Raw genomic sequence first — 12,719 nt, forward strand, 5'->3', positions numbered from 1 at the left:
ACACCTTTTGTGAACTCTCCATAGACTAGAGTTGCATCAACAATTGTTTTCTTTCTTTTTCTTTCTGCCCAATGAGGGGAAAGGAGACAGACAAATCTTTTACTGTGGAGGCAATCGTTGCCAATTCTTGTTCAACTGACTGTATTTTTTTCTTCAAATCTTCAATAAGAGAATTTGAAGATGATAATGTATGAGTTACTGCTTCAGTCATCTTTTGTTGATTATCAAGGATCTTTGAAAGGACCTGGTTTTGTGCAACAACATTTTCTGCCTGCCAATTTAGAGCTGCTTCAGCTGAAGAGACTTGTTTTTTGGTTTCAGCTGGATTGGTTCTAATAGGGTTTTTGATTTTCCAAACATGTTTGACGTTGGCTTGTGGATGGTCAAAACTTTCAAGAGGAGGAAAATTTTGTGAATAGGAGGGTGAAGCATTGTCAAACATATAACAAGGTAAGATCTCGTGTATGGGTTTGACTGGTAGGCTTGGGTTGACATTTTGGTATTTGGGAGAGGACTTTCTGGTAATATGGAATTAGTGGTGGTTTTTGGTTTTGTTGGTTTTGATCATGATTTTCTCTACATGGGGAAAGGGATGGAGTTTTTTGCTTTCTAGTTCGGGGATAGAGGACATAGTAATCAAACTTTCCAGAGGGTTCTCCAAAGATGTCAACTTCTGGATCTCCTGCCTCATATTTTTCTTTAAGAAGCTGCTGGGAAGACTTTTTCTTTCGTCTTTTCTGCTGTTCTTCAACAACTTCTTCTTCTTGACAATCAGTACAGTCACAAACATCCCACCATATATGAAGGTCTTAAGGGCCTTCAAATCAAAGCATTTCGAGAAGATGGAAAACCTTACTATGAAGGAAAATCATCATCTGGCCTTGGCCCATTACACTGAAGTAGCAAGAGAAGAATTCTTACTAATGAAATGTTGCTCTTTTGAAGACAAAATGGGCATTGCCCATGGGCAGGGTCATGGGCTAGGGTTTTCTATTTTGGCCCAACTCAACCTGATCTATTAACTAGTTAATAGCACACTGTGCCTAGCCCATTGTGCCCATGGGCCAAGTGAAAATTGGTTGGGTCGGCCCAACCTAGCCCATTGACACCTTTTGAAGCCAAACTCTATTATTGTAATAAAAATAGTAGTACCTCTAGCACTTTCAAAAATAATGTGGTAGATTTGGAGCACATTTAATGGGCCAGAATATTTTTGATTCTTCATGAATCTAATTTTAATTGGTAACTTTTGAAAAACTTAAATGACAATGGTATCATGTATGACATATAAAGAGAGACATCAATTAATAAATTTCTTTATCCATAACAAATTTGAAAGGGAAAAATAAGTCGAGAGTTGTGTAGCTTAACTAGTTAGCATAATTTGGTATGAGTTTGGCTTACCTTTTTAATTGAACATGTAATTTTGTTTTAAATATACAATGACAAGTGGTAGTGAGTTTTAATCTCTGCATTTTATTTAGTTAGTGGGCGACGTGACAATCTCTCATTAAAACAAAAGGAGGCTCCAATTAAAAAAGTACCGGATGTAAGCCAAACTCTTTTGGTATTTCTAACGAAGATATCTAATTTAAATTTCCTCATCCCAATTATTGAATTATCAAAAAAAAAAAAAAAACTAAGGATGATTTTCAAACTTATTTATTACAACTTATGACATATGAATCTTATTTATTTATTAAAATTATTTTAAAAGATAAAAGTAAAATTTTGGGTTAACTGGTAAAGGTTCTCGTATTTGAATAAAAGATTTGGAGCATTGTTAGCATTGTTACTAGTACCGTTCCATTCTGGCCGAAATGGCCAAAATATCTCGTATCGTGAGTAAATTGGAACAACGACCACCCTGTTCCACCTCGGGTGGAATTTCAGCCCACTTTGGGCTATTCTAGGCGTTTTGGTCAATAGTGGCTGAGATTAAATATTCAGCCGATATGAATCTTTGGCCTTTTCCCCCTAAATTTGCGAAAATGATATTGTGTGCCCGGCATATATGCCGGGCACACAGTATACCACCTCCTAAATTTGACATTTGAGTCAATCCGACCTACTGCCTTAACAAGAAAAAAAATGATCCACTGCCTTTGTCTTTGTTCAATGGAAGCTCCATGAATTCTTTTCAGGATGGTCATAAAAAAAAATTAATAAAAATAAAACTTGAATATATTAACATCACAAAATAAAAATATACGCAAATACATAAAGTTTTAAAATTTCGTTTCACAAGTTTTTATATTTTGAAATCATTGTGTGATATGATAATTTCACTATCAATGTTATTTGTTACATCTTTTTCAATGTACACAATCAAGCAATTATTAAGCTACTGATCTCCCATTCAATTACCAACATATTGTCTAAATAAATAATAATCTAAACAAAATGCATTATCTTTTTGAAAAAATGTATCACATAAATTCAACAAATTCGGCTAAAGACTAAAGCAAGCAATAACAGATTAGCTATTTGAAAAGTATGCATTTATATATGTATAAATAGCAATATTAAAATATGCCATTTGAAAACACAATTTAAAAAATCACGATTGAACGTTTGATTTGGGTTTTGAGACTAATTTGTTTCTTTGGGAAATTTTTGAGAAGTGTTACGTCTATAATATTTTTGCAACACTTTTCACAATAAAGCCTAAGCGGTAAGTTTTACTGGTTTTGATTTGAATATACCACTAAAATCAATTTTTTTTTCAGCCGTAGCAATTTGTTACTTAGAGTTTGTTACGAAAATGTTGCGAAAATATTGTGAATATTACATTTCTTGCAATTTGTTGGTGTAGCATTCAACAGACCAAAATTTTGGAGAGGTTGAATTTTATTTTTAATGGACTCAATTTTTTTTTAAGGGTGTTCAAGTTTTTTTTAGGGTGGTCAAGTTTTATCCTAAGGCAGTCAAAAGACCTATATTAATTTAAAACTCAACTTTTTTTAAGGTATATTAAAAATAATAATGTCAGGTGGTCATGTGACCACCCTGAGTAACCCTTGGCGCCACCCCTATCTCTGTTTGAAACGGAGAAGAAAAACACACAAGATGAAAAAAATATAATGAAGAACAAAATGACAAACACAGAAGAGAAAGAAAGAAAGAAATAAGAAGAAACAGAAACATAGAACAAAGAGGAGAGACCGAGACAGAGCACTGGTGAGTGGTAAGGCTCCAGACGTTTGAAACTCTTGAATGAGAACATTGAGAAGAAGTGAGTGAGACAGGAAATAAAGGGGGTAGGTGATAAAGAGATGGATATTGGAGAGGTTCACGTGGATCGGTCTGAGAAATTGACTCTATTTAAAAAAAATGCAATAAATGATTTTTGAATAACCATATGCTTACTTTATTTGAGAATTAAAAAAACAAATATGTTAAATTCATTATATTACATTATATATATATATATTTATTTATTTATTTGCTGTGATTCGAAACGGTCTAAAACGGTATGCTGAAATAAGTACCTAAATATTTCATTTTCATAGATAAACTGAAACAGGTTCTAGAACAATATTCATAATATTGATTTGGAATTCAATTTTACCTGCACCAAAAGCTAATAGATGATCTCACAGTAAAGAGAAATCAAATTGAATTTATCCCTCTTAACAAAAAAGAGTACATTACACTAACTTACCTTCCAAGTACATCCAAAACTTCTTAAAACAAACCAATTTGATCGTTGAAGACAAAGTGCGCATAAGTGCGTGCGCCGTTTGTTTTAAGAACCAAAGAACTTTGTTTTTTAATATCTTCTCTCCGTTCTTTCTTCTCATCCTTTCTGTCAATACCACACCTCCACACACTGGCCTTCTCTCTATCTCTTGTTTTTTTTTTTTTTTTTTCCTCTACTTTTCACTTAATTCTCACTTTCTCTTTCTTTTCTTTTTTTTCCCTTGCCAGGACAAATCTTACCCTCGTGGACATTTTTCACGCCGTTAATTTTTTTTTGTTTTGTTTTTTTAGAAAAACACGCCGTTGATGTTTAGAGTACCAAATTGGACATTTTAAAGAAATTTTGGATGCTTTTAGCGTTATTCTAAACCTTAAGGTAAATTAATGTATTTTAACAAAACAAAAAAAAAAATCTAAAAAAATAAAAGGAAAATTAATTGTGGTCTTCAGACAATTGTCTTTCTATAAGAACACAGGCACACAGCCACCAAACAATGGTACCCCACATCTCTTTCAAATAAAAAATAGCATTAGGACTTCTCAATGTTCTTTACAACCAGACCTATCTATCAACAGCCCCACAACCAATATCACTCCTTCAATCCTTAAATTCATAAGCATAGCGATTCACTGATTCACACAAACCCACATCGACCAAAAACAACCATATGGGCATGATGGAAACTTCTTCTCCGACCAACATGGCTCCTCTTCTCCTCCGAAACCTGTTGACCACTCTATTCATCTATGCCGATAAATCCGTTATCAACTTAGCCGAAAAATACAAACTCCTCGAACTCATTCGCTACACTTTATACGCCTCCTTCCTTTTCCTCCTTCGTATTCTTCCTTCTTTCTTTCCTTCCCTCCTCAACCCTATTCCCCAAAACCCTACTACAAAGAAAGCTGACAATAACTACGTGCCCTCCGGCGATTCTGGTATTTCTCGAGCACTTTCACAGCTTCTGTCCATTGTTAATGACATCCCAGTTAGCTCTAGAAAGTATGAAGTTGTTCGATCTTTAGCAGAGAAGCTTATTGATGAAAATAATAGGGAGGGTTCACAGGCTTTACGTGAAGTCAACCGTACGGCTCTTTCATTGGCTTTTGATAGGACTCTTACTCAGCTTGAAGCCGCTGTGGTTGAGCAAGGGGGTCAAGAGGACCGAGCTGGGGATGGCGGCTCTGGTTCTGGATCGGTCGAGTATAAACTGAGCCGGGTTTTGAACGCGGTTCGGAGGTTCGGGACTGGTAAGAAGAGTCCGGTTGGGATGAACCGGTTGGAGGCTTGTTCGGCTGAGAAACTGGCCGCTGAGTTGTTGTGGTTAGCTCAGAAGTTGGTGTCTTGTGGCTGCGTGGAGGAAGCTGTTTCCAAGTGGGCGGTGGCGTCGAATTTGGCTTGGCTGGGTCTTTGGGCTGAGCCTCGGCTACAAGGTTCCCTTGTAAAGATCTCAGGTATGTTATTTTTATTCTCTTCCTAAAATTTCTAGAATATGATTATGCTTTGCCTGAATTAAATTATCAGAGTTTATTGTTATTGCCTTATTTGTTTCCAATATTTAGGAGCAATTTTAAATAAGTTGAAAAACAACTTCTTAACTTTCTTTATTTAGTTTATTGTAAGATAGAGTTATTTTTCAAAAAAATTTAATAGAAAATAATCTCTAAAAATAAGCCATAGTTTTTATGTTGATCAAAGATAGTTTTTTTTTTAATTTATTTTTTTTATGCTACCAAACACTGAAAAATAAGAAAAATTATTTTTACACAAAGTTTTCCATTGAAACAAACAGAGCACAATTGATTTCTTGTACTTAAAATAATTAAATCCAATACAAATATGTCTAAAATAGTAAAGTTTTAAACTGCTATATGAAAGACAAAAGTTTGGTCTAAGTCTTAAATATATTACATTAAAACATTTAATTAAATTAAAAACACAAATATGTATTGTCATCTCAACAACTATGCTTAAGAATTTTTTTTTTGTCTTATAGATGAATATAATTTAAAATAAATCTATATAAGTTAAAGTAGATGAATATGGTTTAAAATAAATCCCGACAAACGAATCAAAAGTGAATGCAGGAATGAGCTTCAACCCTACTCTAATAGGGATATAAGGCAAATATGTTAATGTTTGGGGATAAAAGTAAAACTTTAGAACTAGACTATATAATTTTCCAAATTAATTAAGTATGGCTGAATGTACCTAGTGAGTACCAACACCAATTAGCTAGACCATACTGACATGGTTCTCAAAAGATAAAAAATGGATTATACTAACATAAGGAAAGAAAAAAAAAAGTTGAGTAGACGTAAAAGTAATAAGCAACCAATTATGGTCTATCACCTAAAATATTCGGGTATGTAAATTTAAAATTGATTAGATATACAAATACAGATATTCTAGGGACGTATACAAGTCAAGATTGTTATTTAGTATTGTTTTGACGGCTCTTGCGAGAGAATATACTTATTCGTATGGGTATTATTGGTGCGTAAATTTATGTGTCACTTGGGAAAAGTCAATGTAATGCTTGATGATTGGTTTGGTCATCTAGTTTGGTGGTCCATCTTCAACTGCTTTCCGGACATGTTCATGAATTGTATTTGTCTTTCATGTATTGTAGCACCTTTACTCGATCAGGTTTATTTAATCAGGACCTTAATTTTGTCATCATCAGGCATGGAAGTGAAGATTAGTTCTAATTTGGGATTTATTTATTCTAACTACAAGTTTAAATAGGGATCGGCTGCTATTGCCATCTTGATTTGACTTTTCAACCAAGGAAGATTATTAGAAAATTGAAAATTCCACTAGATTTGGGGTGCACGACATTCTAATTTCAAATGCACACGTTTTTAAGGTTCCTTCGTTCATTCTCAGTCTTTTTCCGGCATATGCATTCATTGTTTGAGTCAAATACCAATGCTGGCAATGCAACACATAGATGAAAGCAATGCCAACTTTGTTAAAACTAGGACCATATCATCAAAAAAAAAAAAAAAAATCCGAAATTAAAGACCGGGCATATGAGATGTGGTCCTTCTAAGAAATTTGTTTTTTTGAAATATTGAGGTAATGTCTAATGAATAATTGCCCAATCAAATTTACCAGAGTACTTCTAAAAAGTTATTTATTTATTTACAATAATTGAGAGAATTTGACAATGTCATTGAATCTAAGGTTGTTAGTATTTCAAAAAGTTTTCTAAGAAGCAATGATTAAAATTAGTCATTGATCTTGAATATGAGCTATATATGTTGATTCGTTTGTACGTGTAATAATTGTTTAATTGTCATATGTATCATATATTATTTACCTTGCGGGGTTCATTCATTTCAAGTTGTTATAAAGAGACTAATTGTGATGTCCAAATTGATTTTTTGGTCGCTTTAGCAGAATTGACTTTTAGGAATACTCCATAAACTTTTAAAATTGATGTGTTGTCAATTATGAAAATAGTAATTCAAATTTTTATTTATTATGTTGTTGAAACTTGAAATAGATCTGTCGCCCACTCTTCTTGAAATAGATACCTAAGGTTTGAAATACTAAGCTATCTACTTATTGCAGCATTCTTGTTCAAGCAATCAAAGGATTTGGGACTCTATGAAATTAAAGAAAGCAAGAAAGAGCAACAAAGGCAAACAAAGAAGAAGATGCTCTTATCATGGCTACCATTGCTATGCAGAGCAAGCAATGGCACAGATGTGCCAATTCTTAGCTTGAGTGAAAGAGTTGAGCTGGAGAGAGTATTGGAGGAGAGCATAGAGATGTTGGAACAAGAGGAGGAGCAAGAGCAGGTTTTGTCTTTGTGGCTTGACCATTTTACACACTGCCCCTCCTCCGATTGGCCCAACCTCCATGCCTCCTATACTCGCTGGTGTAATGCTTCTCGGAAGCTCTTAGTCCTCCAATGAAAAAAAGGACTCATATTCTGAATAGATGATTATTATTTATTTTAACTAGAAATAGATAATTATTTTTAAAATTGTCAATTGTTACTTTTAATTGGTAAGAATTGAATTGTAGCTATGTAAAAAGTATTGGACTATCTTTTGGTCGGCTGCATATATCTTCTACTTATAAACAAATAATGTGCATATTCTATTGATCAAACAATGGTCCCATGACAAAAAATAGAAAATTTATAATTAATAACTTTCAGTGAAGAACATTTACAAGAGTTACAAAAGAAACAAGAAGTAAAGAAAGAAGAAATTTATAAATTGTCAGAATTCAAAATTTTCCCCGCAAGAGTTTTTGAACAATTTAGAGAAAATACCATGGCAAAACTATCAAGTGATAGATCAATAGATCTTACTTTATTTGATAAAACTAAAATTGCTAGATGGAAGGAAAAAAAAAACCCCTTAAATCGGGTATATACATATTGTTGGCCTAATCCAAATGGGAATTAAGGCATTCTTTAGATATTAAGATGAAGAGAGGCCATTCCCTCTTAAAATTGTTTAAAAAAAAAAAAAAAGAGTTACGGAACACATAATAAATACATAAAATTTTAGGATCTGATCCAACAAAAATTCTTCTTGAGGCAATTCTTGGCCCTTCAGGCTCACTAAAAAAAAAAAAAAAAAAAGATCTAGCCCAAATAATCTAATGAAATGAAATTACCCACCTCAGCCATTCTTTTTTTTTTTTTTTTTTTTTTTTAAATCTGCACCTGACGGAATCCATTTTTTAGGCCTTCGAAATGCATACCAAAAAAAAAAAAAAAAACTCTTTTATAATACAAGTTTTAAAATTTGAATTTTACCGTATGAAGTTTAGAGATGTTTAAATTTTACACCATAGCATTACAAAATTTGAATTTCACTCCCTAAAATTTGGAGTGTTTGAATTTTATACCCCAAAAATTTAAAACTTCAGGGTGCAAAATTTAAATACTCAAAATTTTGGAGAATAAAATCCAAATATCCCTAAAATTTAGAGGTAAAATTCAAATTCTAAAACGTTAGGTATAAAATCCAAACATTCTGAAATTTTAGAAGGTAGAATATAAATTCTGAAACTTTAGTATAAAATCAAAATTATGAAACTTTAGAGTGTAGAATTCAAACACTTTTAAAATTTAAAAGTTTTATTTTTAATTTACAAAAAAAAAAAAAAAAAAAAAGACTAAACGCTCTGATCAAATCCATTATTTTGTTGAAAACTGAAAACACTGTAGCAAAATAATTTTTAAATGTGTGAATAGTACTATGAGACCCAGTTTTAAAGTGTTTTTTTTTTAATAAAATAAAGTACTTGTGGGTCTTGTGAACAGTACACGAAACCCACTAAACAATGCATAATCCCAATTGCAGCGCTCTTCTAAAAAAAAAAAAAAAAAAAAGCCAAAACACAGACGCTTCGGTTTTCATCCATATCCAAATAGACTATGAGGATCCATCAGCTAGACTCTGGTAGAAGGCACCACTAGTGAGCCCCATTGGCTAACCCAGTCAACAAGAGTGACACATTGACGTAGCCCCAACGATCAACACCATCCAGTATGTCTCATTCTGTGAGCACCTCTCGCTCTCTTACTCATTTCTCTATTTTACCCTTTTTTCTTTAATATCTCTCTATCTAACTCTTTAATCTTTACCTAATCTATTGCTATGTTTGGAAGTTTTGAGAGATACGAGAGTAGAGGAGAGTAGAGGGGAATGTTTATCTATCACCTTATTTGGATGTTTTTAAAATTAAGTAAGAAGGATGAGAATAATTAGTTTTTTCATTTGTAATTTTGTTAATATAGAAAGAGCAAATTTGGTAATTCATTTAGTCAAGAATTTTTATGCTCTACTCTCCCTCCAAATCTCTCCAATTTGGGAGAATTAAAAATGAGGGGTTAGAAGTAGTTCAAACCCCTCCAAATCTCTCCTCCTTCTTCTTAAAAAACATCTAAACAAGGTAATTTAATTACTTTTCCTTCCTCTACTTTACTCCTCCTTCTTCTCCCAACATCCAAACATAGCATATGTGTTGAATGGTTGACAATTTGTACGGTTATCATTGTGATTTTTTCCTTTTTTTTTTTTTTTCTTTTTCTTTTCCTTTTTAATTTAATTTAATTTAATTTTTTTTTTATTTACAAAAAGGCAAATCGGAACTAAGAATATTGCATTGAGAATAACAAAAGTAAAATGCTTGTGCAATGCTATCGGTATTTTGTCTTTTATTTTAATTTTTAATTTTTTTTGACATTATGTATAGTGTCTTCTTGAGCATCTTTTTTTTTTTTTTTTTTTTTAATTTTTTAAAAAAATTTAGAATAACAATATTTATAGAAATTAGGTGGGTAAATGAACCAAGTTGAGTCAAGTTTTAAAAAGTTCAGGCTTGTTTATTTCATCTTGTTTCGAATACGAGTTCAACTCAAACTCATTACTAAACAAGATAACACATTCAAACTTAGTTCATATATCTATTGAACAAGCTAGAGCTTGTTCACGACCACTTGGTTAACTTATTCTTTTCATATATATAGTGAAACCAGAACTAACCGTTTTACCCATTCATAAATCTATGATTTTTTACTATAAATGAATTGTTTATGCTATGAATAAAGTACAAATAATACTTTTACATCATATGAACCAATGTCAAAACTTAATTTCAAGCATATATAAATATATTTGTAAACAAGTACACATATAAATATGTACTATTATTAATAGTGAAATCAAGCCATCATGTTCATGAGTTTCTTCACAAACATATTATTATATTTGAACTTGACTCATTTAATAATTGAGCCTTAAGTTAGGCATGAGTCTAGCTTGTTTACTAAATAAATGAACATAAACAAGTTTTTTCTCAAGTTGAGCTTGAGCTATTCATAAACAACTAGATTCGTTTACAGTCTTAATAGAAGTTATGACTACGAGTGCTGGAAAATAACTGTCACATGAACCCATCATTTTTTTTCTTCTAAAACTCAAATCACTTATATCAGTGCTTGTATTATAGAAAAATAACCATATTGTAGCTAACCAAACTCAAAATTCACTCACATTAGGTCATACAAAGTTTTGTAAAAATACAATGTTGTTATTGTAACCATGTAAATTTATATTGGAATTACTCATTTTGCATTTAATTTTTTATTCTTTCTTTATTTATGTATTTCAAGAATGAAGAAAGATAGTGGATAGTAGTTATTGTACGTGAAAAAAAAAAGAATCGATTAAAAAAATAATGAAAAAATTGACTTTTTAATGAAATATAGTGTGCGTTTGATATTGGCTTAAAAAGTTAGTTTTTTTTTTTTTATACTATTTATCTTATTTTTGCTACTATTCCTAGGTCCTATTTATGGGTCCCACTGTACTATTTTAGTTACCTTTTAGTTTTATCTTCAGTACTTTCAGTAAAAAAATTTCAGTTTCAGTTAAATAAGTTGTTCCCAAATAGACACATAGTGTGCGTTTGACAAGTGTTCGTTTGGGAAACAGTTTATTTAGCTGCAACTGAAAACTTTTTGCTGAAAATGCCGTAACTAAAAGTAAAAGGTAGCTAAAATAATACCGTAGGACTCATGAATAGTACCAAAAAGTGTAGGGACCCATGAATAGTAACAAAATAAGCTGAAGAGTAAAATAAGCTGACAACTTTTATTATTGCCAAATGCACACAAGTATCCATTTGGGATTCGCTTATTTTACTGAAACTAAAAACTTTTTGTTAAAAGTACAATAGATAAAGGTAAAAGTTAGTTAAAATAGTATCGTGAGACCCATAAATAATATTTAAAAGTGTAGTAGGACCCATGAATAGTAGGAAAAACAAGCTGAATAGTAAAAAAAGTTGGCAAAATTAATTTTTGCCAAACACATAGCTAGCTTTTTTTACTATTAAACTTATTTTTGCTACTATTCATGGGTCTTATTGCACTTGTTGGTACTATTCATGGGTTCAACTATACTATTTCAGCAACCTTTTAGTTTTATTACAATACTTTTAGTAAAAATATTTCAGTTTCAGTGAAATAAGTTATTCCCAAACTAACACGTAAGTATAAAATAAATAATTTGATGTGAGATTTTTGAAAAGTGAGTATGTAATAAAATATATAAAATTTTTTGCATGAGCTTATTTGAATGCTCTCATAATTGATCATATAAAAGTTGTGACATAAAATTCTTTATTGTATGAGTAATTATTTAATGTTTTCGAGAGTACAATAAATGCGCGTTCCCTGTCTCATATAATATAGTATTTCACTAATTAAATTTATGGTAGGTTCTACTATTCAAGTGAAAGAGATGAGAATGAATTTATTGTGCTACCAAAACGTTAAATAATTATATTATCCCTAAACTAGTGCATTGCATAATGAGAGTTAATGAGCTGTAATTAGAGGTGTGCAGTGAACCTGCTTATCCACTAAAATCGACCCAATCCAACCAAATCCGTTGGGTTAGGTTAGTTTTTAAGGGTTGGTGAGCTTGGTTGGGTTATGATTTTTTTTTAATAGTGGATTGGATTCGGATTATAAGATTCACAAATCCGCCTAACCCGACCCAATCCACTTATATTTAATATATATTGAAGATTTCAAAAATATTAAACAATTTTGTTATTTACTTTTTTTTGTCACTCTTTCTAAATAAAACCCAAACCCTACGTTCTCCTTATATAGTTTATGGTTGTTTGGTATTCTGATCATGATTATTTAGTTATAAATTTGCTCTTATTTGTGGTAATGTTATTCTAATGTTCAATTTTATAATAATAATGGTAATTAAAAAAAAGTCCAACCCATGGATCCAACCCGACCCAAACCAATCCAAATGGGTTGGGTTGGACTCCTGTAATGAGTTGGGTTGGGTTGAATTGTTTTTAGGACAAAGTTTGTCTACAAAACTACTATAGTCTAAAGTTACAACCTTATTTAATAAAATAAAAATTATTCCATATTTTGGAAATCGAACCGTTGAATTGCATGTACTTTATACTTTTAATACACATGTCAAATTTTGTATCAATCAAATATTATTTA

The 12,719-nt window shown here is 31.6% G+C and overlaps 1 protein-coding gene across 1 annotated transcript; it reads left to right on the forward strand.

Annotated features, from left to right (window-relative positions):
• The first annotated feature begins 4,156 nt into the window (after positions 1-4,156).
• LOC142643016 (uncharacterized) lies at positions 4,157-7,803 on the forward strand. Its single transcript, XM_075817538.1, has 2 exons — positions 4,157-5,157; positions 7,283-7,803. The coding sequence occupies exons 1-2, from the start codon at positions 4,371-4,373 to the stop codon at positions 7,627-7,629; spliced, it is 1,134 nt and encodes a 377-aa protein (XP_075673653.1). The 5' UTR covers positions 4,157-4,370; the 3' UTR covers positions 7,630-7,803.
• The last annotated feature ends 4,916 nt before the right edge of the window (positions 7,804-12,719 follow it).

This window comes from Castanea sativa, chromosome 7 (genome assembly GCF_040712315.1).
Source record: "Castanea sativa cultivar Marrone di Chiusa Pesio chromosome 7, ASM4071231v1".
Lineage (NCBI taxonomy): Eukaryota > Viridiplantae > Streptophyta > Magnoliopsida > Fagales > Fagaceae > Castanea > Castanea sativa.